Source organism: Leptodactylus fuscus, chromosome 9 (assembly GCF_031893055.1).
Source record: "Leptodactylus fuscus isolate aLepFus1 chromosome 9, aLepFus1.hap2, whole genome shotgun sequence".
Taxonomy (NCBI): Eukaryota; Metazoa; Chordata; class Amphibia; order Anura; family Leptodactylidae; genus Leptodactylus; species Leptodactylus fuscus.
The window spans coordinates 36,718,156-36,745,934 of NC_134273.1; the positions used below are offsets into that span (position 1 = coordinate 36,718,156).

The window sequence follows — 27,779 nt, forward strand, 5'->3', positions numbered from 1 at the left end:
TGATGAAGCAGAGTGTGCACAAGGGTTCAAGCGCACCCTCGGCTCTGATGTAGCAGAGCCGAGGCTGCACAAGGGTTCAAGCGCACCCTCGGCTCTGATGTAGGAGAGCCGAGGGTGCACTTGAACCCTTGTGCACCCTCAGCTCTGCTACATCAGAGCCGAGGGTGCGCTTGAACCCTTGTGCACACTCTGCTTCATCAAGCTAATAGAATGCATTGGCCAGCGCTGATTGGCCAATGTATTCTATTAGCCTGATGAAGTAGAGCTGAATGTGTGTGCTAAGCACACACATTCAGCTCTACTTCATCGGGCTAATAGAATGCATTGGCCAGCGCTGATTGGCCAGAGTACGGAACTCGACCAATCAGCGCTGGCTCTGCTGGAGGAGGCGGAGTCTAAGATCGCTCCACACCAGTCTCCATTCAGGTCCGACCTTAGACTCCGCCTCCTCCGGCAGAGCCAGCGCTGATTGGCCGAAGGCTGGCCAATGCATTCCTATGCGAATGCAGAGACTTAGCAGTGCTGAGTCAGTTTTGCTCAACTACACATCTGATGCACACTCGGCACTGCTACATCAGATGTAGCAATCTGATGTAGCAGAGCCGAGGGTGCACTAGAACCCCTGTGCAAACTCAGTTCACGCTAATAGAATGAATTGGCCAGCGCTGATTGGCCAATGCATTCTATTAGCCCGATGAAGTAGAGCTGAATGTGTGTGCTAAGCACACACATTCAGCACTGCTTCATCACGCCAATACAATGCATTAGCCAGTGCTGATTGGCCAGAGTACGGAATTCGGCCAATCAGCGCTGGCTCTGCTGGAGGAGGCGGAGTCTAAGGTCGGACCTGAATGGAGACTGGTGTGGAGCGATCTTAGACTCCGCCTCCTCCAGCAGAGCCAGCGCTGATTGGTCGAGTTCCGTACTCTGGCCAATCAGCGCTGGCCAATGCATTCTATTAGCCCGATGAAGTAGAGCTGAATGTGTGTGCTTAGCACACACATTCAGCTCTACTTCATCAGGCTAATAGAATACATTGGCCAATCAGCGCTGGCCAATGCATTCTATTAGCTTGATGAAGCAGAGTGTGCACAAGGGTTCAAGCGCACCCTCGGCTCTGATGTAGCAGAGCTGAGGGTGCACAAGGGTTCAAGTGCACCCTCGGCTCTCCTACATCAGAGCCGAGGGTGCGCTTGAACCCTTGTGCAGCCTCGGCTCTGCTACATCAGAGCCGAGGGTGCGCTTGAACCCTTGTGCACACTCTGCTTCATCAAGCTAATAGAATGCATTGGCCAGCACTGATTGGCCAGAGTACGGAATTCGGCCAATCAGCGCTGGCCAATGCATTCTATTAGCCCGATGAAGTAGAGCTGAATGTGTGTGCTAAGCACACACATTCAGCACTGCTTCATCACGCCAATACAATGCATTAGCCAGTGCTGATTGGCCAGAGTACGGAATTCGGCCAATCAGCGCTGGCTCTGCTGGAGGAGGCGGAGTCTAAGATCGCTCCACACCAGTCTCCATTCAGGTCCGACCTTAGACTCCGCCTCCTCCAGCAGAGCCAGCGCTGATTGGCCGAATTCCGTACTCTGGCCAATCAGCACTGGCTAATGCATTGTATTGGCGTGATGAAGCAGTGCTGAATGTGTGTGCTTAGCACACACATTCAGCTCTACTTCATCGGGCTAATAGAATGCATTGGCCAGCGCTGATTGGCCGAATTCCGTACTCTGGCCAATCAGCACTGGCTAATGCATTGTATTGGCGTGATGAAGCAGTGCTGAATGAGTGTGCTTAGCACACACATTCAGCTCTACTTCATCGGGCTAATAGAATGCATTGGCCAATCAGCGCTGGCCAATGCATTCTATTAGCGTGAACTGAGTTTGCACAGGGGTTCTAGTGCACCCTCGGCTCTGCTACATCAGATTGCTACATCTGATGTAGCAGTGCCGAGTGTGCATCAGATGTGTAGTTGAGCAAAACTGACTCAGCACTGCTAAGTCTGCATTCGCATAGGAATGCATTGGCCAGCCTTCGGCCAATCAGCGCTGGCTCTGCCGGAGGAGGCGGAGTCTAAGGTCGGACCTGAATGGAGACTGGTGTGGAGCGATCTTAGACTCCGCCTCCTCCAGCAGAGCCAGCGCTGATTGGCCGAATTCCGTACTCTGGCCAATCAGCACTGGCTAATGCATTGTATTGGCGTGATGAAGCAGTGCTGAATGTGTGTGCTTAGCACACACATTCAGCTCTACTTCATCGGGCTAATAGAATGCATTGGCCAATCAGCGCTGGCCAATGCATTCTATTAGCGTGAACTGAGTTTGCACAGGGGTTCTAGTGCACCCTCGGCTCTGCTACATCAGATTGCTACATCTGATGTAGCAGTGCCGAGTGTGCATCAGATGTGTAGTTGAGCAAAACTGACTCAGCACTGCTAAGTCTGCATGCGCATAGGAATGCATTGGCCAGCCTTCGGCCAATCAGCGCTGGCTCTGCCGGAGGAGGCGGAGTCTAAGGTCGGACCTGAATGGAGACTGGTGTGGAGCGATCTTAGACTCCGCCTCCTCCAGCAGAGCCAGCGCTGATTGGTCGAGTTCCGTACTCTGGCCAATCAGCACTGGCCAATGCATTTCTATGGGGAAAAGTTAGCTTGCGAAAATCGCAAACTGACAGGGATTTCCATGAAATAAAGTGACTTTTATGCCCCCAGACATGCTTCCCCTGCTGTCCCAGTGTCATTCCAGGGTGTTGGTATCATTTCCTGGGGTGTCATAGTGGACTTGGTGACCCTCCAGACACGAATTTGGGTTTCCCCCTTAACGAGTTTATGTTCCCCATAGACTATAATGGGGTTCGAAACCCATTCGAACACTCGAACAGTGAGCGGCTGTTCGAATCGAATTTAGAACCTCGAACATTTTAGTGTTCGCTCATCTCTAATAATAACCCATCTGCTGTTCCAACTTACTATACTAAAATATTTAATCTCTCTCTCTTCTGGAATTTTTCCATCCTCTTTCAAGCATGCTGTCATAACCCCACTATTGAAAAAATCTTCCCTTGACCCATCCTGTGCTGCTAACTATTGACCTGTCTCTAACCTCCCTTTTATCTTTAAAATGTTGGAACGCTTGGTCTGTTCTTGTTTCATCCACTATCTCTCTTCTAATTTCCTTTTTGACGCCTTACAATGTGGTTTCCGCGTTCTGCACTCTACTGAAACAGCCCTCACAAAAGTCTCCAATGATCTCCTCATTGCTAAATCCAATGGTGACTTCTCTCTTCTTATTCTTCTGGATCTCAGCAGCATTTGACACTGTTGACCATCAACTCCTCCTCACTATGCTCCGCTCAGTTGGCCTCAATGACACTGCGCTCTCCTGGTTCTCCTCTTAGCTCTCAGACTTCACTTTTAGTGTATCATTTGCGGGCTCTGTTTCTTCAACCAATTCCCCTTACCTTTGGGGTTCCTCAGGGCTCAGTCCTTGGCCCCCTGCTCTTCTCTCTACACAGCCCTTGTTGGACAAGCCATCACCTGATTTGGCTTCCGGTACCATCTTTATGCTGATGACACCGAATTATACATATCTTCCTGTGACATCACCCCTGCGCTAATACAGAACACCAGTGACTGTCTCTCCGCTGTCTCAAATATCATGTCTTTGCTATATTTGAAACTGAATCTCACAAAGATTGATCTACAGCTGTTTCCACCATCTAATAGATCTGTCCCTGATATATTCATTGCAATCTCCAGCCTTACTATAACTCCTATGCAGCATGCCCGCTGCCTTGGAGTTGTGTTTGACTCAGACTTTTTCTTCACCCCTATATCCAATCACTAGCACGTTCATGTCACCTCCACCTCAAAAACATCTCCAGAATATCAATTCCAATTAAAGGTTTTCTGCTCCAATCAGGAAAGAATCCAAATTAATGAATAAACATTAGCTTTATTGTTGTCCAACAATTAAAAAAGTTACATTGTAACTGCAGAAGTAGATTATGTCATGATAGAGCTACGCGTTTCAGTACAACCTTGTGCCTTCCTCATGACACAAGATTGTACTGAAAAGCGTAGCTCTATCATGACATAATCTACCACTGCAGTTACAATGTAGCTTTTTTAATTGTTGGACAACAATAAAGCTAATGTTTATTCATTAATTTGGATTCTTTCCTGATTGGAGCAGAAAACCTTTTATTGGAAATGACGTTTACCACTGTTTGGAGTCCATGCCGTTGTTCCTAGCTCTCAGGATCAAAGAAGTTTATAGACTATATATGGTGAGCTGAATACAAATACTTTTCTATATATTTATCTCCAGAATATGCCTTTTCCTTATTCCTTATTGTCTCTCTGATTCACTCTCGCCTTGACTACTGTAACTCCTTACTAATCGGTCTTCCCCTCACTAAACTCTCCCCTCTACAATCTATTCTGAACGCAGCGGCCAGGCTCATCTATCAGGCTAGACGCTACAGCGATGCCTCTGGTCTGTGTCAGTTGCTACATTGGCTGCCTATTCATTACAGAATACAATATAAACTTATCACCCTCATCCACAAGGCTCTCCATAATGCCGCACCTCCCTACATTTCCTCCCTCATCTCTGTCTATCGCCCAACCCGTGTTCTCTGTTCACTCAATGGCCTACGACTTACACTCACCGGCCACTTTATTAGGTACACCATGCTAGTAACGGGTTGGACCCCCTTTTGCCTTCAGAACTGCCTCAATTCTTCATGGCATAGATTCAACAAGGTGCTGGAAGCATTCCTCAGAGATTTTGGTCCATATTGACATGATGGCATCACACAGTTGCCGCAGATTTGTCGGCTGCACATCTATGATGCGAATCTCCCGTTCCACCACATCCCAAAGATGCTCTATTGGATTGAGATCTGGTGATTGTGGAGGGCATTGGAGTACAGTGAACTCATTGTCATGTTCAAGAAACCAGTCTGAGATGATTCCAGCTTTATGACATGGCTCATTATCCTGCTGAAAGTAGCCATCAGATTGGCTGATTAGAAATTAAGTGTTAACGAGCAGTTGGACAGGTGTACCTAATAAAGTGGCCGGTGAGTGTACATCTTCTATCATCAGAACCTCCCATACTCATATACAAGATTTCTCCCGAGTTGCACCACTTCCCTGGAATGCTCTACCCCGGACAATCAGTTTAACTTTCAATTTCTACAGCTTCAGTTGCAAACTAAAGACACATCTTTTCAGACAGGCCTATCACAATTCCTAATGTAAACCCTTCAGTACCATAATTAGGATCCCAATAGCGAACCCTCCTCTATTCACACTCCCACATTACCCCACATGATATGATGCCTTTCAGGCTAACTTTATATGTCCAGGCACCATCTGCACATTAAAGGACACGACTGGTGACGGCTCATACAGTTTTATGTTTGTGTGATGACAGTAACCTCTATTACAAAATTATCTGACCACTGTATAAGCAATGCTACTTCCGATGTCACCTCTGCTTCCTCTTGTGTCACCCCCTCTACCTCATAAATTGTTAGCTCTTATGAGCAGGGCCCACATTGTGTGAAGTGACTATTTCTTTGTAATGTATCTTTTTGTCTGCACTTAAACCCTATAAGTTGTACAGTACTGCGGAATATGTTGGTGCTATATAAATAAAATCTATTATTATTATTATTATTATTATTATTATTATTATTACTACTATGTGCAAGTGCCTGACACCCAGGATCACGGCAGAGCATCTAGCTCCATTAATGTTTACTTGCCAGAAGTTGCGCCAGTCACATATCATGCAAAGCATAATAGTTGCTTAGGTACTACATTGGACACTATAGACTTATATAAACATTGATGTTAATGTGTAAGCTTCTTTACAGACACTGTACATGTATAATCCACTACAACACAAAATATTACCTTTTCCCCAGAGAAAGATTTCTGTATTGTAGGTAGTAGGTCATTTGTTAAAAAAGTTGCTTGTGCGTCTAGAAAGCTGATACCTTGAGGCTCATGTATGTCTACTTCAATCTGAAACACAAATAGAAATGTTACTTATTTAAAGGAATCGTATTCAGTGGAACCGACTATTGAAGTCACCATAATTTTATCTATCTATCTATCTATCTATCTATCTATCTATCTATCTATCTATCTATCTATCTATCTATCTGTCTATCTGTCTATCAGTCTTTGGCTTCCAAAAAACATATTAGCGCTTTTAGGACAAGGCGCCAATGCTCAGGCCAAATTTAGCACTTTGGTATGAATTGCTTTGAACAGCAATATATTTTAAACTTTTTAATGGCTTTGCATATCCCAACTATTGCCATGTTTTTTCAGGACACATAAGGCTTTAAATAAGTTGCATAGAAGAATGTTATAAAATGTAAGAAAAAAGGACATTTTGCATTTTTACCTAAAACAAAATATACTATTGCATATAAGCATATTAAAATTAGGTTTTCTAGTTCTTCTGATTACAGGGGATAGGTATTATAGGTTAAGTTTTAGATGGTTTTCTATCTAGCATGGCTTATTTTCTGGAACTCTAGTCCATGTAAGGTTGCGAAGGGTAACAATGACAATTTTGCTTTTAGACTTTTTTTTTGTCAAAAATCTGCTCAGTATATTTAGTTACAGTTATTTGGGTGTAGTGTAGGAATAGTTTGGATTCCAAGGCGGTGTACTTTTTTGTTTGTGTTTTTCTGTTGTTTTCCCATCAGTTATGCCAAGCACAAGGCAACTATCACACTTCTGATCATTGGGTCCAACACTCATTAAAGTGTACCTAAACTTTCAAACAACTTTTGATTTTACGGCAGCATTTATGTCATCAATAATGTATTGTAATATGTTAACACATTTTTGCTCATTTCCTTGAAAAACTGCTCTATAATCCACTTCTATCCCCTGCCTTGTTCCTCTTGATGGAATACAGGGTGGGGGAAGGGTTGGAGGAAGGGAAACTGTTGGTAAAACTGTTATCTTGGTGTCATGTTGTGTCATCGTTCTTTATATGGCACCTAAAGCACAGTTCTACATTTTATAATAGAGACCTTACCCCCCCATATGTCAGTGAGAAGCCAGTGAGAGGTACAAATGAAAGATTACAGAAGGGACAGAAATGAATTTGAATGAAAGATTAAATGGAAAGACAAAATGTTCTAATAAAGTATATTACAATATTTATTAAAATCAAAAGTTATATGAAAGTCTAGGTATCCTTTCAAGCATAAAAAAAAACCCTTTAGGACAACTTTTGATTTTCTGGCAGTATCTGTGTCACTAAAACATTTTGTACTTTAATATATTTTATTTAAAAAAATTTGGATCCTTTCTGTGAAGTCCTGAATGACCCTCCCCTAACCTCATTTTCTCTACATCTTACACAGCCTGAACTCCATTCACAGTAACATTCAGTGAGAGGCAGGAACAGCTCTCAATACAGAAACAAGGGAAAGAGTGAAAAAATTATAGGATTTCACAGAAAGGATCCAAAATGTCTTGAAAACATATATTATAAAATTTATTTTTGACACAAATACTGCCAGAAAATCAAAGATTGTCCTAAAGTTTAGTTACTCTTTAAGCTTGATGTGCGCAATGAATTTCTGTCTCTAACAACCAGGTTTCTTACTTGCTCTTATGTAGAGGCTTTAAACCAACACTATACATTAACAATGTCACAGGATTGAGAATGTGTGCCACGTGTTCTACATTTATAGGAAGTGATTATTTCATTGAATTTTATTGACCCATTTAAAATGTTATGGCAATAACTGTACCTTGTATTCTCTGATAAGAGTTTTAGGCTGAACTTTGATGAACATCTCATATTTTCCGAGGTTCCGTTTCAGCATTTCTTCATAGACCAACTCAAATGTGACTTTACTTTCAGACGCCACGTTAACTGACACAGTAAATTTCTCCGTCTTCCTTCCGGATGCCCTGTGTAGACCATATCATAAATGACGCCAAGAAAAATGTTGTGACGTTGTGTAAAGGATATTTCAGCAATGCTGATTCTGTGAAAGTTCAAGTTCCTCAAAAAGAAAGGTCTCTGTGATTTAGCAGACTTGTTACCTCTAGTACAGGTGGTTTACGTGCAGCAGTACATTATGAAGAATGGCCTGCAAATCTTTGATGGGATTTTGGAATGGTTTGGGGGTTCATGGCTCCCCAAAAACAGGAAACTACCAATTTATATGATTCAACTTTTAGCTATATTTTTACACTAATTTTAATTCCACAATTCTTCAAAGTAAACATGACCTCCGATTCTTATTTCCAGTCATCGCCCTTTAAAAGGAATGTTTCATCTATGTTTTTTGTTTTTTACTAAATAAAATTAGACATTAGACAGTGGCCAGAATATAAACTGCAGGATTTTCTTTTAATTAGATATTAATATATAAAATCTACAAAAAAAGAATCACCAAAAATTCTTAAATCCTATGTCTGTCATAAAACATATTTAAATAACAGGCCATTTTTTTCAGGACAGTTTTCCTTTAATATTACCAAATTCTGTCTATGAATTATTTTAAAACCAACCACAAAGAGAAGTAACATTTACCTGACAAGTCCGGCTGTTTGGCCCCTTGATACGGCTTTTTCATACTGTTTCTTAGCGGCTTCCTTTTCCTTGATTTCTCCCGGATATGTCACTCCATCTATTATCCTAACAATTAGTATTTACATGTATGGGATAGTTATCATTAGCCATTTGTGCAGTTGTAAATCAAGTCTTAACAATAGCTTAAATAACAATAGCTCTTAAAAGGCTCCCATAAAATAAATTGGGGCAGATTTAAAACAAGGCATGCCTGAATTATCAAGAAGGTCTAGTGGCAGGGGGACCAGTTGCTACTGGGCCCTGGGATTTGAGAGGGACACAAAGATTCCTCTGCCACAGAAATGTATCATTAATCTAAATGCTACCAGGTAGAAAGTAGAGATGAGCGAACACTAAAATGTTCGAGGTTCGAAATTCTATTCGAACAGCCGCTCAATGTTCGTGTGTTCGAACGGGTTTCGAACCCCATTATAGTCTATGGGGAACAGATACTCGTTAAGGGGGAAACCCAAATCCGTGTCTGGAGGGTCACCAAGTCCACTAAGACAACCCAGGAAATGATGCCAACACCTCTGGAATGACACTGGGACAGCAGGGGAAGCATGTCTGGGGGCATCTAACACACCAAAGACCCTCTATTACCCCAACATCACAGCCTAACAACTACACACTTTACACACTCAATACCACCTCTCTGACAGTAGGAAAACACCTTGAAACATGTGTATTTGGCACTTGCAGTGAGGAGAGCTTGTCACCAGCAGTGAATTTGGCCCTTGTAGTAAGTTGAGGTTGGCACCAACATTTGTTTTGAAAATCAGGGTGGATTGAGCCTCTAACCAGCAGAGTTTGGGCAAATTCATGGTGGAGGGAGCCTCTAAAAACCCCAGTTTGGACCAATTCATGGTGGAGGGAGCCTCTAAAAACCCCAGTTTGGACCAATTCATGGTGGAGGGAGCCTCTAAAAAACCCAGTTTGGACCAATTCATGGTGGAGGGAGCCTCTAAACAGCCCAGTTTGGACCAATTCATGGTGGAGGGAGCCTCTAAAAACCCCAGTTTGGACCAATTCATGGTGGAGAGAGCCTCTAAACAGCCCAGTTTGGACCAATTCATGGTGGAGGGAGCCTCTAAAAACCCCAGTTTGGACCAATTCATGGTGGAGGGAGCCTCTAAAAACCCCAGTTTGGACCAATTCATGATGGAGGGAGCCTCTAAACAGCCCAAGTTTGGGCAAATTCATGGTGGAGGGAGCCTCTAAAAACCCCCAGTTTGGACCAATTCATGGTGGAGGGAGCCTCTAAAAACCCCAGTTTGGACCAATTCATGGTGGAGGGAGCCTCTAAACAGCCCAGTTTGGGCAAATTCATGGTGGAGGGAGCCTCTAAAAACCCCCAGTTTGGACCAATTCATGGTGGAGGGAGCCTCTAAAAACCCCAGTTTAGACCAATTCATGGTGGAGGGAGCCTCTAAACAGCTCAGTTTGGGCAAATTCATGGTGGAGGGAGCCTCTAAAAACCCCAGTTTGGACCAATTCATGGTGGAGGGAGCCTCTAAAAACCCCAGTTTGGACCAATTCATGGTGGAGGGAGCCTTTAAACAGCCCAGTTTGGGCAAATTCATGGTGGAGGGAGCCTCTAAAAACCCCCAGTTTGGACCAATTCATGGTGGAGGGAGCCTCTAAAAACCCCAGTTTGGACCAATTCATGGTGGAGGGAGCCTCTAAACAGCCCAGTTTGGGCAAATTCATGGTGGAGGGAGCCTCTAAAAACCCCCAGTTTGGACCAATTCATGGTGGAGGGAGCCTCTAAAAACCCCAGTTTGGACCAATTCATGGTGGAGGGAGCCTCTAAAAACCCCAGTTTGGACCAATTCATGGTGGAGGGAGCCTCTAAACAGCCCAGTTTGGGCAAATTCATGGTGGAGGGAGCCTCTAAACAGCCCAGTTTGGGCAAATTCATGGTGGAGGGAGCCTCTAAAAACCCCCAGTTTGGACCAATTCATGGTGGAGGGAGCCTCTAAAAACCCCAGTTTGAACCAATTCATGGTGGAGGGAGCCTCTAAACAGCCCAGTTTGGGCAAATTCATGGTGGAGGGAGCCTCTAAACAGCCCAGTTTGGGCAAATTCATGGTGGAGGGAGCCTCTAAAAACCCCAGTTTGGACCAATTCATGGTGGAGGGAGCCTCTAAAAACCCCAGTTTGGACCAATTCATGGTGGAGGGAGCCTCTAAACAGCCCAGTTTGGACCAATTCATGGTGGAGGGAGCCTCTAAAAACCCCAGTTTGGACCAATTCATGGTGGAGGGAGCCTCTAAACAGCCCAGTTTGGACCAATTCATGGTGGAGGGAGCCTCTAAAAACCCCAGTTTGGACCAATTCATGGTGGAGGGAGCCTCTAAAAACCCCAGTTTGGACCAATTCATGGTGGAGGGAGCCTCTAAACAGCCCAGTTTGGGCAAATTCATGGTGGAGGGAGCCTCTAAACAGCCCAGTTTGGGCAAATTCATGGTGGAGGGAGCCTCTAAAAACCCCCAGTTTGGACCAATTCATGGTGGAGGGAGCCTCTAAAAACCCCAGTTTGGACCAATTCATGGTGGAGGGAGCCTCTAAACAGCCCAGTTTGGGCAAATTCATGGTGGAGGGAGCCTCTAAACAGCCCAGTTTGGACCAATTCATGGTGGAGGGAGCCTCTAAAAACCCCAGTTTGGACCAATTCATGGTGGAGGGAGCCTCTAAAAACCCCAGTTTGGACCAATTCATGGTGGAGGGAGCCTCTAAACAGCCCAGTTTGGACCAATTCATGGTGGAGGGAGCCTCTAAAAACCCCAGTTTGGACCAATTCATGGTGGAGGGAGCCTCTAAACAGCCCAGTTTGGACCAATTCATGGTGGAGGGAGCCTCTAAAAACCCCAGTTTGGACCAATTCATGGTGGAGGGAGCCTCTAAACAGCCCAGTTTGGGCAAATTCATGGTGGAGGGAGCCTCTAAACAGCCCAGTTTGGGCAAATTCATGGTGGAGGGACCCTCTAAAAACCCCAGTTTGGACCAATTCATGGTGGAGGGAGCCTCTAAAAACCCCAGTTTGGACTAATTCATGGTGGAGGGAGCCTCTAAAAACCCCAGTTTGGACCAATTCATGGTGGAGGGAGCCTCTAAACAGCCCAGTTTGGGCAAATTCATGGTGGAGGGAGCCTCTAAACAGCCCAGTTTGGGCAAATTCATGGTGGAGGGAGCCTCTAAAAACCCCCAGTTTGGACCAATTCATGGTGGAGGGAGCCTCTAAAAACCCCAGTTTGGACCAATTCATGGTGGAGGGAGCCTCTAAACAGCCCAGTTTGGGCAAATTCATGGTGGAGGGAGCCTCTAAACAGCCCAGTTTGGGCAAATTCATGGTGGAGGGAGCCTCTAAAAACCCCAGTTTGGACCAATTCATGGTGGAGGGAGCCTCTAAAAACCCCAGTTTGGACCAATTCATGGTGGAGGGAGCCTCTAAACAGCCCAGTTTGGACCAATTCATGGTGGAGGGAGCCTCTAAAAACCCCAGTTTGGACCAATTCATGGTGGAGGGAGCCTCTAAACAGCCCAGTTTGGACCAATTCATGGTGGAGGGAGCCTCTAAAAACCCCAGTTTGGACCAATTCATGGTGGAGGGAGCCTCTAAACAGCCCAGTTTGGGCAAATTCATGGTGGAGGGAGCCTCTAAACAGCCCAGTTTGGGCAAATTCATGGTGGAGGGACCCTCTAAAAACCCCAGTTTGGACCAATTCATGGTGGAGGGAGCCTCTAAAAACCCCAGTTTGGACCAATTCATGGTGGAGAGAGCCTCTAAAAACCCCAGTTTGGACCAATTCATGATGGAGGGAGCCTCTAAACAGCCCAGTTTGGACCAATTCATGGTGGAGAGAGCCTCTAAAAACCCCAGATTGGACCAATTCATGGTGGAGGGAGCCTCTAAACAGGCCAGTTTGGGCAAATTCATGGTGGAGGGAGCCTCTAAACAGGCCAGTTTGGGCAAATTCATGGTGGAGGGAGCCTCTAACCAGCCCAGTTTGGACCAATTCATGGTGGAGGGAGCCTCTAAAAACCCCAGTTTGGACCAATTCATGGTGGAGGGAGCCTCTAAACAGCCCAGTTTGGGCAAATTCATGGTGGAGGGAGCCTCTAAAAACCCCCAGTTTGGACCAATTCATGGTGGAGGGAGCCTCTAAAAACCCCAGTTTGGACCAATTCATGGTGGAGGGAGCCTCTAAACAGCTCAGTTTGGGCAAATTCATGGTGGAGGGAGCCTCTAAAAACCCCAGTTTGGACCAATTCATGGTGGAGGGAGCCTCTAAAAACCCCAGTTTGGACCAATTCATGGTGGAGGGAGCCTCTAAAAACCCCAGTTTGGACCAATTCATGGTGGAGGGAGCCTCTAAACAGCCCAGTTTGGGCAAATTCATGGTGGAGGGAGCCTCTAAAAACCCCCAGTTTGGACCAATTCATGGTGGAGGGAGCCTCTAAAAACCCCAGTTTGGACCAATTCATGGTGGAGGGAGCCTCTAAACAGCCCAGTTTGGGCAAATTCATGGTGGAGGGAGCCTCTAAACAGCCCAGTTTGGGCAAATTCATGGTGGAGGGAGCCTCTAAAAACCCCAGTTTGGACCAATTCATGGTGGAGGGAGCCTCTAAAAACCCCAGTTTGGACCAATTCATGGTGGAGGGAGCCTCTAAAAACCCCAGTTTGGACCAATTCATGATGGAGGGAGCCTCTAAACAGCCCAGTTTGGACCAATTCATGGTGGAGAGAGCCTCTAAAAACCCCAGTTTGGACCAATTCATGGTGGAGGGAGCCTCTAAACAGCCCAGTTTGGGCAAATTCATGGTGGAGGGAGCCTCTAAACAGGCCAGTTTGGGCAAATTCATGGTGGAGGGAGCCTCTAACCAGCCCAGTTTGGACCAATTCATGGTGGAGGGAGCCTCTAAAAACCCCAGTTTGGACCAATTCATGGTGGAGGGAGCCTCTAAACAGCCCAGTTTGGACCAATTCATGGTGGAGGGAGCCTCTAAAAACCCCAGTTTGGACCAATTCATGGTGGAGGGAGCCGCTAAACAGCCCAGTTTGGACCAATTCATGGTGGAGGGAGCCTCTAACCAGCAGAGTTGGTGGAAATCAGGGTGGAGGGAGCCTCTAACCAGCAGAGTTGTGGGAAAGCAGGGTGGAGGGAGCCTCTAACCAGCAGAGTTGGGGGAAATCAGGGTGGAGGGAGCCTAGTATTAGCAGAATTGTGCAACGCTTATGGTGGATGAGTATGAGGATGCGGAGGAATTGGAGAGGTTGAGTACAGACATGGAGTTTCATGTTGGGGTGCTTTACACAGGTGGGCCCAAAAATGAAGGCTCTATCCAGTGGTGGTTCATTTTTATCAAAGTGAGCTGGTCGGCACTCTCAGCTGACAGACGGGTGCGCTTGTCAGTGATGATGCCACCGGCTGCACTGAACACCCTCTCAGATAGGACGCTGGCGGCAGGACAGGACAGCACCTCCAAGGCATATAGGGCAAGTTCAAGCCACAGGTCCAACTTCGACACCCAATACGTGTAGGGCGCAGAGGGGTCGGAGAGGACAGGGCTGTGGTCGGAAAGGTATTCCCGCAACATGCGCCTATACTTCTCACGCCTGGTGACACTAGGACCCTCCGTGGAGGCACTTTGGCGAGGGGGTGCCATCAAGGTGTCCCAGACCTTAGACAGTGTGCCCCTCGTTTGTGTGGACCGGTGAGAACTTGGTTGCCTACTGGAGGAACTGCCGTCCCTGCCGCCAACGTCACATGCTGGAAACATCTCCATCATATTCTGCACCAATTGCCTGTGGCAAGCATTGATGCGATTGGCCCTCCCCTCTACCGGAATAAAAGATGAGATGTTGTTTTTATACCGGGGGTCAAGGATAGCAAAGATCCAGTACTGGTTGTCCTCCATGATTTTGACAATACGCTTGTCGGTTGTAAAGCACCCCAACATGAACTCAGCCATGTCTGCCACAGTGTTAGTTGGCATGACTCCTCTGGCCCCACCGGAAAGTTCAATCTCCATTTCCTCCTCATCCTCCATGTCTACCCATCCGCGCTTCAACAATGGGACGATTCGAAGTTGCCCGGAAGACTCCTGTATCACCATCACATCATCGGACAACTCTTCTTCCTCCTCCTCCCCCTCCTCCTCCTCCTCCATTAAACGCAGTGAAGCGGACAGATGTGTGGACCTACTCTCCAGCTGTGACGGATCGGATGCTATCCCTAACTCCTCTGTGTGATCTGAGTTATCCCTGATGTCAATCAGGGATTCTCTCAGAACACACAAGAGCGGGATTGTAAGGCTCACCATCGCATCCTCAGAGCTCACCCTCCTTGTGGACTCCTCAAACACCCGTAGGATGTCACAAAGGTCTCTCATCCATGGCCACTCATGGATGAGAAACTGAGGCAGCTGACCTTGTGGCACCCTAGGGTTTTGTAGCTGGTATTCCATCAAAGGTCTCTGCTGCTCAACCACTCTATTCAACATCTGAAACGTTGAGTTCCAGCGTGTGGGGACGTCGCACAAAAGCCGGTGTTGTGGCACATGCAGGCGTTGCTGGAGAGATTTTAAGCTAGCAGCGGCTACTGTCGACTTGCGAAAGTGGGCGCACATGCGCCGCACTTTCACCAGTAGCTCTGGAACATTGGGGTAGCTCTTTAGGAAACGTTGCACCACTAGGTTGAAGACGTGGGCCAGGCATGGAACATGTTGGAGTCCGGCAAGCTCCAGAGCTGCTACCAGGTTCCGGCCGTTATCACAAACGACCATGCCTGGGCCCAGGTGCAGCGGCTCAAACCATATTGCCGTCTCATCGAGGAGGGCATCCCTCACCTCGGAGGCAGTGTGCTGTCTGTCCCCCAAGCTGATCAGCTTCAGCACAGCCTGCTGACGTCTACCAACGCCAGTGCTGCAACGTTTCCAACTCGTAGCTGGGGTCAATCTAACAGCGGAGGAGGAGGCGGTGGCGGAGGAGGAGGCGGTGGCGGAGGAGGAGGCGGTAGAGGAGGAGGAGGAGGGGGGTGTTCTTCTCGTGTCCCTGCCAGGAATGTTAGGCGGGGAGACGAGGTACACCGGGCCAGTTTGGGAAGCAGTCCCAGCCTCAACTACATTCACCCAGTGTGCCGTCAGTGAAATGTAGCGTCTCTGTCCGCATGCACTTGTCCACGCGTCGGTGGTCAAGTGGACCTTTGTGCAAAGCGCGGAACTAAGGGCCCGCCTGATGTTGAGTGACACGTGCTGGTGCAAGGCGGGGACGGCACACCGGGAGAAGTAGTGACGGCTAGGGACGGCATAGCGAGGTGCCGCAGTTGCCATCAGGTCCAGGAAGGCGGGAGTTTCAACAAGCCGGAACGCCAACATCTCCTGGGCCAGCAGTTTAGCGATGTTGGCGTTCAAGGCTTGCGCGTGTGGGTGGTTAGCAGTGTATTTCTGCCGCCGCTCCAATGTCTGAGAGATGGTGGGTTGTTGTAAAGAAGCGCCTGATGTTGCCTTTGATGGTGCAGGAGAAGGAGATAAGACAGGAACAGGGGAGGATGAGGGAGAAGTCAACAAAGTGGCGGAGGCAGATGAAGTGGTGTCCTGGCTCGTCCTCTGGAGTGCATCGCCAGCACAGTCAGCAGTGGCAGTGGCAGAGGCAGAGGCAGTGGCAGAGGCAGTGGCAGTGGCGTGAACGGCAGGCGGCCTTTGTCCTGCCGTTGCTGCCTGCCACTGATTCCAGTGCTTGGATTCCAAATGACGGCGCATTGAAGTGGTGGACAGGTTGCTCTTCTCAGAGCCCCTAATCAATTTCGAGAGGCAAATTGTGCAGACAACACTATATCTGTCCTCGGCGCATTCCTTGAAAAAACTCCACACCTTCGAGAAACGTGCCCTCGAGGTGGGAGTTTTTCGGGGCTGGGTACGAACTGGAACATCTTGGGAGATTCCGGGTGTGGCCTGGCTTCGCCTAAGCTGCTGACCTCTGCCTCTGCCTCTAGCTACCCTTTTTGGTGCTGCACTTGCCTCAACATCCACACTACTTTCCCCGCTTGACATCCCCCCTGTCCAGGTCGGGTCAGTGTCCTCATCATCCACCACTTCCTCTTCCAACTCCTGTCTCATCTCCTCCTCCCGCACAATGCGCCGGTCAACTGGATGCCCTGACGGCAACTGCGTCACATCATCGTCGATGAGGGTGGGTTGCTGGTCATCCACCACCAAATCGAACGGAGATGGAGGAGACTCTAGTGTTTGAGCATCTGGACACAGATGCTCCTCTGTTAGGTTCGTGGAATCGTGACGTGGAGAGGCAGGTTGAGGGACAATGAAAGGAGCGGAGAACAGCTCTGGGGAGCAGGGACAGTTGGGGTTATTGTTCTGTGAAGCTTGGGAATTTTGGGAGGAAGGAGGACAAGACTGTTGGGTAATAGGAGGAGAGGAGGCAGAGTCTGACTGGCTGCTGGACAATGTGCTGTAAGCGTTCTCTGACAGCCATTGCAAGACCTGTTCCTGGTTCTCGGGCCTACTAAGGTTTGTACCCTGCAGTTTAGTTAATGTGGCAAGCAACCCTGGCACTGTGGAGTGGCGCAATGCTTGCTGCCCCACAGGAGTAGGCACGGGACGCCCTGTGGCTTCACTGCTACCTTGCTCCCCAGAACCATTCCCCCGACCTCGCCCACGGCCTCGTCCACGTCCCTTTCCGGGAGCCTTGCGCATTTTGAATTCCCAGTTAGAAATTGGCACTATATACCAGTAGCAAAAATTGTGGGTGCACGTAACCCCAATATATTCTTTGAATTCCCAGTCAGACAATGGCACTATATACCAGTAGTAAAAATTGTGGGTGCACGTAACCCCAATATATTCTTTGAATTCCCAGTCAGACAATGGCACTGTATACTAGTAGTAAAAATTGTGGGTGCACGTAACCCCAATATATTCTTTGAATTCCCAGTCAGACAATGGCACTATATACCAGTAGCAAGAAATGAGGGTATTTATAACCCCAATATATTCTTTGAATTCCCAGTCAGACAATGGCACTGTATACCAGTAGTAAAAATTGTGGGTGCACGTAACCCCAATATATTCTTTGAATTACCAGTCAGAAACTGGCACTATATGGCAGTAGCAAGAAATGAGGGTATTTGTAACCCCAATATATTCTTTGAATTCCCAGTCAGAAACTGGCACTGTATACCAGTAGTAAAAATTGTGGGTGCACGTAACCCCAATATATTCTTTGAATTCCCAGTCAGACAATGGCACTATATACCAGTAGCAAGAAATGAGGGTATTTATAACCCCAATATATTCTTTGAATTCCCAGTCAGACAATGGCACTATATACCAGTAGTAAAAATTGTGGGTGCACGTAACCCCAATATATTCTTTGAATTACCAGTCAGAAACTGGCACTATATGGCAGTAGCAAGAAATGAGGGTATTTGTATTCCCAATATATTCTTTGAATTCCCAGTCAGACAATGGCACTATATACCAGTAGTAAAAATTGTGGGTGCACGTAACCCCAATATATTCTTTGAATTCCCAGTCAGACAATGGCACTGTATACCAGTAGTAAAAATTGTGGGTGCACGTAACCCCAATATATTCTTTGAATTACCAGTCAGAAACTGGCACTATATGGCAGTAGCAAGAAATGAGGGTATTTATAACCCCAATATATTCTTTGAATTCCCAGTCAGACAATGGCACTGTATACCAGTAGTAAAAATTGTGGGTGCACGTAACCCCAATATATTCTTTGAATTACCAGTCAGAAACTGGCACTATATGGCAGTAGCAAGAAATGAGGGTATTTGTAACCCCAATATATTCTTTGAATTCCCAGTCAGAAACTGGCACTGTATACCAGTAGTAAAAATTGTGGGTGCACGTAACCCCAATATATTCTTTGAATTCCCAGTCAGACAATGGCACTATATACCAGTAGTAAAAATTGTGGGTGCACGTAACCCCAATATATTCTTTGAATTCCCAGTCAGACAATGGCACTGTATACCAGTAGTAAAAATTGTGGGTGCACGTAACCCCAATATATTCTTTGAATTCCCAGTCAGACAATGGCACTATATACCAGTAGCAAGAAATGAGGGTATTTATAACCCCAATATATTCTTTGAATTCCCAGTCAGACAATGGCACTGTATACCAGTAGTAAAAATTGTGGGTGCACGTAACCCCAATATATTCTTTGAATTCCCAGTCAGAAACTGGCACTATATGGCAGTAGCAAGAAATGAGGGTATTTATAACCCCAATATATTCTTTGAATTCCCAGTCAGACAATGGCACTGTATACCAGTAGTAAAAATTGTGGGTGCACGTAACCCCAATATATTCTTTGAATTACCAGTCAGAAACTGGCACTATATGGCAGTAGCAAGAAATGAGGGTATTTGTAACCCCAATATATTCTTTGAATTCCCAGTCAGAAACTGGCACTGTATACCAGTAGTAAAAATTGTGGGTGCACGTAACCCCAATATATTCTTTGAATTCCCAGTCAGACAATGGCACTATATACCAGTAGTAAAAATTGTGGGTGCACGTAACCCCAATATATTCTTTGAATTCCCAGTCAGACAATGGCACTATATACCAGTAGCAAGAAATGAGGGTATTTATAACCCCAATATATTCTTTGAATTCCCAGTCAGACAATGGCACTGTATACCAGTAGTAAAAATTGTGGGTGCACGTAACCCCAATATATTCTTTGAATTCCCAGTCATAAACTGGCACTATATGGCAGTAGCAAGAAATGAGGGCATTTATAACCCCAATATATTCTTTGAATTCCCAGTCAGACAATGGCACTGTATACCAGTAGTAAAAATTGTGGGTGCACGTAACCCCAATATATTCTTTGAATTCCCAGTCAGAAACTGGCACTATATGGCAGTAGCAAGAAATGAGGGTATTTGTAACCCCAATATATTCTTTGAATTCCCAGTCAGAAACTGGCACTGTATACCAGTAGTAAAAATTGTGGGTGCACGTAACCCCAATATATTCTTTGAATTCCCAGTCAGACAATGGCACTGTATACCAGTAGTAAAAATTGTGGGTGCACGTAACCCCAATATATTCTTTGAATTCCCAGTCAGACAATGGCACTATATACCAGTAGCAAAAATTGTGGGTGCACGTAACCCCAATATATTCTTTGAATTCCCAGTCAGACAATGGCACTATATACCAGTAGCAAAAATTGTGGGTGTATATAGCCCCAATTCTATTGCTAGGGGACTTGCAGGGTATTTCTGAGGTGAAGGTGGGGGGGGCACACCGTTGGAACGGTGATTTGGGGTGTATATATGGGGTATACGGGAATACACTGTCAGTGTGTTCCATTCAGGATCCTGGGAAAGCTGGGTTGCGGCGATTGAGCCCGTCAGTGCCACGTTACACTGACAAGCTTCTCCCTGGAATTGAAGTTATATGTAAGCCCAATATAGTCTTTGAATTCCCAGTGAGACAATGGCACTATATGGCAGTAGCAAAAATAGTGGGTGTATATAGCCCCAATTCTATTGCTAGGGGACTTGCAGGGTATTTCTGGGGTGAAGGTGGGGGGGCACACCGTTGGAACGGGTATCGGGGGTATATATCGGGTATACGGGAATACACTGACAGTGTATTCCATTCAGGATCCTGGGAAAGCTGGGTTGCGGCGATTGAGCCCGTCAGTGCCACGTTACACTGACAAGCTTCTCCCTGGAATTTAGCTCTTACAAGAGCTGTTGGTTGTCTTCTCCTTCCTATCCTAGCCTGTCCCTGCCTACCCAGAATCTAAGCCCTAGCTAGCTGGACGGAAACCTCCGTCCTCGGTGAATTGCAAGCTCAGAATGACGCGAACCTGGGCGGCGCTGTTCTTTTAAATTAGAGGTCACATGTTTTCGGCAGCCAATGGGTTTTGCCTACTTTTCTCAACGTCACCGGTGTCGTAGTTCCTGTCCCACCTACCCTGCGCTGTTATTGGAGCAAAAAAGGCGCCAGGGAAGGTGGGAGGGGAATCGAGTAATGGCGCACTTTACCACGCGGTGTTCGATTCGATTCGAACATGCCGAACAGCCTAATATCCGATCGAACATGAGTTCGATAGAACACTGTTCGCTCATCTCTAGTAGAAAGTCTATCACTGAGGGGTATTTCCACGTCCCAAATTATGTCACTGAGTGAAAAAAGGAAATAAGTATTAACTTTTATTGATATATCATAAAGGAACTTCCAAATGTTAGGGTGAATTCACACTGAGTAAACGCTAGCTTATTCTGAACGTAAAACACTTTCAGAATAAGCGGCGTCTAAAGCAGCTCCATTCATTTCTATGGGAGCGGGGATACGAGCGCTCCCCATAGAAATGAATGGGCTGCTTCTTTCACTCCGTGCAGTCCCATTGAAGTGAATGGGGAGTGCCGGCGTATACGGCAAGCTCTGCTCATGCCGGAGCGTACACGCCGGCACTCCCCATTCACTTCAATGGGACTGCACGGAGTGAAAGAAGCAGCCCATTCATTTCTATGGGGAGCGCTCGTATGCCGGCTCCCATAGAAATGAATGGAGCTGCTTTAGACGCCGCTTATTCTAAACATGTTTTACGTTCAGAATAAGCTAGCGTTTACTCAGTGTGAATGCACCCTTAAAAAGATAGGAAAGCTGAACCTAGTATATCCTGACCAGGAATAGTAACATAAGTGTTATGGAATTGTCTTTTAAGCAATTCCCCAGTGGCTGCTGCTGAAACTTGGAAGAAGGGAGTGACAAAGACAGGGATTCCAAAACTTGACCCAGCCCATGTGGCGGTAGAGGACAACTGAGCGACAGTCCCTTCTCCAGATAAGTGTTACACAGAACAGGACAAGACAAAACAACACAGAAGAGGAGTCAGCAAGCTGGGTCAAACCGGTACCAAATCGAAATCCATAGAGAAGTCAAAAGCCAAAAAGCAGAGATCAGTAATACAAAGCAAGGAGAAACGTTTAGCAAGCTCACAGACACAATAGTCAGCAACCATGTGTGAGCTGATATATAGCAGTTGGGATCAGAAGCTGCAAGCAAAGGAAAGGCTGAAAAGCTGAAATGTCATACTGAATAGAGAATTACTCAGACCCATGTTTCACAAGCACTATTTTGTGCAGGGCTCAGCTGGTTATTATCTGACAGGCTGGAATGAGAACATAGGGTCCAGGGGAGGATATCAGTGTATTTTGCAGAGAAGGCTGTGATGACAAGTGGGTCTGATGTCTGAGTAATTCTCTATTGAGTATGTCACTTCAGCTCTTCAGTCTTTCCTCTGCTTGCAGCTTCTGATCCCAACTGCTATATATGGGCAGCATCCCTGCATTTGGGGACAATTATCCAGAACTGTCTATTGAATACCAGGAAATATATGTATGGTCTAGGGCAGGGGTGGGCAATTAATTTTCCCATGGGACAACATGAGAAATTGAAACGGTTCTAGAGGGATATACGCACTGTGGCAAATTTAGCTCCGCTCACTTCTACGTTGACTCCACCCATTCTGCTCTCACAAAGTATAATGCTCCTGCAGTCACCCGAACATTATATGCCCCCACATTATAATGTTCCCCTCCAAATGTCCCTTAGTATAAAGTCCATCTCCTCGTGCCCCAGTTTAAAATAGCAGAAACTAGACGGGGACATTAAACTGGGGGCAACTAGAGGCAGACATGTCCCCCTCCAGCTACCCCCTTGGTTTAAAATCCTCCTCCAGTGGACCCCAGTTTAATGTCCCCCTCCAGCTGTCCCCTAGTTTAATGTCACCCTCCATCTGCCTTCAGTTTAACTGCCCGCAGTTCCCTCCTCTTATGCATGCTGTCTCTTCTCTCCTCTTTTTCTTCCATCAGTTTTCAATCCCAGCAGCTTGCTCTTTATGTAACACAACCAAACTGTCCCATGTGGCTCCACCCACTAATGAATCTCATCATATACTAGTCAGTTAAAGGACCTTTGATGACATCATCAAAGGTCCTTTAACTGACTTGCCATTAAAGCATCTACCTTTATCCTACACCCCATGGGGGCCGGCCAGAGACAGCTAGAGGGCCGGGTCTGGTCTGGCTTTACACTCTTATAAGTAAGAGTAAGGATCTTCTTACTTAAGATCTCTGGGAGACTAAAAGAGACACCTTGAAAACATTAAGGGGTCCCCCTATTTAATCCCTGTTGTTCTATGCCTCTTAAATACCAAGGTAGATGACACTTGTTTGATATCCAGACTGACATTCATCTAGCCAAATCATACAGCAGACATACATGGTGGGGGGGGGGGGGGGACTGAAGAAATATTGCACTTACATGCTGAAATTTGTAATAAAAGCTGTTTTCGGCAGATCCACATTAAAGATGGCTTCTTTGGACACATTGGCTCGATTAACGGCTCTGCTTGTGATGACATTGCGGGCAAAGCGAGATGTCACCTGACCATTGATAGTGAGACTGTAGAATTCTATATCATCCACCGGCTGCAGGACACAAAATAGATAAATGTGTGTATATCATTATGTCTGCAAATTAATGTATAGAACTTTCTAGATTTTGGATTTTAGCTTTTGTGCAAGTCACATTGTATGCTGCTTCTAGCCAAAAGCTATAATTGAAATTACAAGTAGTTATCTAAAACTATAAGACAAGTTTATCTCTATAACTACTATGGTCAGAAAATACAATAATTTGAGGTAGAGTTGGGATTAAACCCTGAGAGCAGTGATCGACTGCCACAGTCCTGTCAACGTGATGTCACTGCTGCAGCCACTCTGGCCCAGCGGAGAAACGGAGAGGACAATGCAGGAATGAATGCATTTTACATGTTACCCATCCCCTGCTGCCTGCTTACTTTTATAATCTCGGGCAAACCTCTTCATCTCTTCTTGCCAGTGCCATTTTTCGATTATTGTTTTTGACTTCTTGTTTTCCAAGCCCCATAACTTTTTATTTTTCCATTCGCAGAGCCAGGTTACGGCTTAATGTTTAAGGGGATATTGTCACTCCTTAGGGAGAGACCACCATATAGGTGTGTGGAGATTTATTAAGCCTTTAGCACTCCACTTCGCAAGGAACCATGGGAAGAATATGCAAATCTGTCTTCCATGATGTAATCAGGAAGTCAGAAGCTGCCTCAGTGTTGCAAACCAATAGAGGGCGCTCCCTTGAATGTGCAAGCCTGTCTTCCCTGATGTAGTTAGGATGACAGAATTCCAGTGAAATAACCCAATAAAGGCTGCTCCCTTTCGCATCATGCTCGACCTTCCAAGAGGCCTTTATTTTGCAATGACGCTGGGATTATTACCAGGTCTCTCGATTGAGAGACTATACCTGGTAATAATCCCAGCGTCATTGCAAAATAAAGGCCTCTTGGAAGGTCGAGCATGATGCGAAAGGGAGCAGCCTTTATTGGGTTATTTCACTGGAATTCTGTCATCCTAACTACATCAGGGAAGACAGGCTTGCACATTCAAGTGAGCGCCCTCTATTGGTTTGCAACACTGAGGCAGCTTCTGACTTCCTGATTACATCATGGAAGACAGATTTGCATATTCTTCCCATGGCTTAATGTTTGTAAGTCAAATTGTTCACCATAATGATACCCTTTATTATTCTGTACTATGTACTGGGAAACTGGAAAAAAAAAATTCTGAATGGGATAGAATTGGAGAAAAAGTGCATTTGTGTGATGGCTTCGTTTTTATGGCGTTCACTGTGCAGTCAAATTGAAATGCCACTTTATTCTATGTTTTGTTACATTTACGCGCATATCAAATTTATACAGTTTTATTTACATTGTAACCAATTAACAAAAATGTAAAACTTTGCAAAAAAAATATTTGTTGCCATATTCTGACACCCGTAACTTTTTTATGTTGCCGTTAACAGGGATGTATAGGATGTCTTTTTTGCGAAGCCAGGTGTACTTTTTATTTATACTAATTAAGGGAATGTCTATTACTTTGATAATTTTTTATTCAAATTTTAGTGGCAATTGAAGAGTCAGATGGAAGAACGGTCAAGGTACAAAAACGTAAATTTTAAGTAAAGTCAGTTATAATATTTGGAGACTTACAACTCTACTTCTTATCAAAATTTCTTGTTGAAACTTTTATATATTGTCATAAAACATTCAAAAATGTTGTTTTTAAAATTTCTAGGCTTCATCCTCAGAACTGCTATCCTTAACCTTGTCACCAGAGGGAAGTTTTCTGAAGAAGTCCTGTGCAGCCTGACCACAGAATTTCTTCAAAACTTGCAAATCAGCATATTTAGCTTTGCTAATGGGCAAAAAGGAATTGTATTTTTGCCTCAAGCATGTGCCTGTGCATGCAGCTGACTTTCTTCCTCTTGTAGTTTTCTTAAGGCCTGCTCTCTTTTTTGCCAGAACAGGACTTGTTGTCCAAGGACCATTGTAGGAAGTGCGGTACTTCATTAGTGCTTCATTATGTGTCGCAGGACTATGATTGCTTTTCCATCTTATACTATATTTGCAAGCCTAATATAAACATGGACTTTGATCGCTTTTCCAACTTTCAACTGGCAGCCTATAGGTACAAGCACCATACACTACAGGGCCCCATCAAACTTAACTGAACTTGAATTGTTTTGTAAAGAGGAATGGTTCAAAATACCTTCATCCAGGATCCAGGAACTGATTAAAAGCTACAGGAAGCGACTAGAGACTGTTATCTTTGCAAAAGGAGGATCTACTAAATATTAATGTCACTTTTCTGTTGAGGTGCCCATACTTTTGCACCGGTCAAATTTTGGTTTAATGCATATTGCACATTTTCTGTTAATACAATAAACCTCATTTCTATCCTGAAATATTACTGTGTCCATCAGTTATTAGATATATCAAACTGAAATGGCTGTTGCAAACACCAAAATATTTAGAACTAAAAATGATTAAGATTAATAGGGGTGCCCAAACTTTTTCATAGGACTGTAATTGTCATCCGAAATGGCCAACAAAATTTGATGTATATGACCAGTTTAATGCCACTCAACTTAATCTGAGCATTGAACAGATCTTCAGTATTGGTCTATTTGGATATGGATAGGCAATAAATGTAATTAATGTGGAAACCACTTCAACAGCCATGTACACAATGCAACAAAGTTTATCTTAATAAAGGACACAATAAAAGCCATTGAAAGACTTAGCATTACAAATAGATGTTTTGTGAGCTTAAACATCTTACCTTCTCCGTGCTTCTTTTCTGTAAAGGAAACGAAACAAAAAAAAAAAATTAAATTATCTATGTAAACTATACTACCACATAATACCACTATAAACTGTCCAAATAATACCACTATACACAGTCCAAATAATACTGCTATGCACTGTCCAAATAATACCGCTATACACTGTCCAAATAATACCGCTATACCCTGTCCAAATAATACTGCTATACACAGTCCAAATAATACTGCTATGCACTGTCCAAATAATACTGCTATGCACTGTCCAAATAATACCACTATACACTGTCCAAATAATACCGCTATACACTATACAGTGCACAGATAATAACATTGTTCACACCATAGGTTTCAGGAGTCTGAGCAGGCTGACACACCAGTGACATAGCCCTGACTGTGAAGTGTCTTAAGGGCAGTGTTAGAGGCTCTAGAAATTTGCCCCTCACATCTGTGCTCCTCTGTAGTAGATTGTTATTTTCAGACTCTCTGAAATCTATAGCAATACTTGTTGCAGTTTAATCATTATAGTAATCATTAATATAATACATATATTTCTCTATTTGTTTTTTTTATTAATGTATAAAATTAATGTATTAAAAAAAAAATCCTACAATCCAAGATTGATTAATATTACCTACTAACCCAATGGTCCATATATGATAACATCCTCTTAAATATTGCAGCATTACATAATAAGCCTAAGATACAACACATTACTTGTACAAACCTGAATGTTTCTTATTCCTTCTATCACAAAGTCGCTGTTTATTGGTAATAAGACACAAAACAGCAAAATAAGAACCAGCAGAAGGCGAGCCATGTTGACTATGAATATTGTCAGGTACAAACCAAACTATAAAAAAACAGTATGAGAAACCATGTTAATAAGTAACATTGAGTTAAGTAATTGTTTGTGACCATTTGGTCAACATTTGCTAATTCTCTGTTCATATAAACGCTTTCGAGACTAAACAGTAAATCACCCACGTAGGGAAACAGTATATACAGAAGTCAATGCTTGGAAGAGTAATATAAACATGTAACATGACATTGCAATGTGTGCGTCAAACAGCACAGTAAAGTATAAAGAGTCCCTGTCGGTTGTAAAGTGACTGCCCCAAACTTCCAGTTCCAATCCTATCTATATTGGTAGCTTATGTAAATTGAAGACTTTTCCTAAATATATTGCTTTAGAAATGCTGCTTTGATTGCCTGCTATGTGACCTTGTTCCTGCCGTTGTTTACACAGCGTTTCTATAACCACGGACCTATAGGACAAGTGACGTTACTCACTCACTGCTAGGACAATTAGTTCAGCTAATTGCAATTTGCTGATAAAGCCCTGTGTTAGGACTGTGCGGCAGGAGCGGCCAAGGGATTGGGTCGCAGCATGTTTCTCTATCGTATTATCTTGCTGGCTGTCACCTCCTCCTTGTTGCTGGCAGTCCAGCATCGCAGGGGTTAATTCCTGCGCAGCTGGTGGGTGTGGTTGGTCAGTTGACTGACAGTGGTGTCAGCCCATGAGCGCCTGGCTTAGGCAGTTGGGCTGGCTGATTGGGACCGCCCTTACTCTATTTAAGGAGCCTAGTTTGTCAGCCCGCTACCCTAGCCTCAATTCAATAACTGTTATTGTGGGTGCAGCTAATGGTGTGCTAGTTGCACTAGTGTCTTACCTGTGTGACCCTACAGCAGTGTGTGTGTGTTAGCTGCATTTGGGTCTTGCCTGTTTGACCCTGCATCCAGGGTGTGTCTTTTATGTTTGTGGAAGTGGGTCTCTCTTCCCCAATTTATTCTAGTTCCTTTCTCTGCAAGTGTACCTGGCTAATTAAGCTATAGTAGGTACCTGCTGTTGGTGCTGCTCCCTGTAGGAACTGCGGGCACACAGTCTTAGGTTGTCTCTATAACTTT

At 45.0% G+C, this 27,779-nt stretch overlaps 1 protein-coding gene across 1 annotated transcript in view; it reads right to left on the reverse strand.

The window, feature by feature from the left end:
* The window catches only part of LOC142218315 (inter-alpha-trypsin inhibitor heavy chain H3-like), a 57,513-nt gene extending 30,822 nt beyond the window's left edge, over nt 1-26,691 (reverse strand). The window contains exons 1-6 of the mRNA XM_075286940.1: nt 26,599-26,691; nt 25,871-25,888; nt 22,977-23,143; nt 8,592-8,696; nt 7,801-7,963; nt 5,933-6,043 (exon numbers count right to left, since the gene is read on the reverse strand). Of these exons, the coding sequence (XP_075143041.1) occupies nt 5,933-6,043; nt 7,801-7,963; nt 8,592-8,696; nt 22,977-23,143; nt 25,871-25,888; nt 26,599-26,691 (657 nt within the window). The remainder of the gene's footprint in view (nt 1-5,932; nt 6,044-7,800; nt 7,964-8,591; nt 8,697-22,976; nt 23,144-25,870; nt 25,889-26,598) is intronic.
* Nucleotides 26,692-27,779: the final 1,088 nt, after the last annotated feature.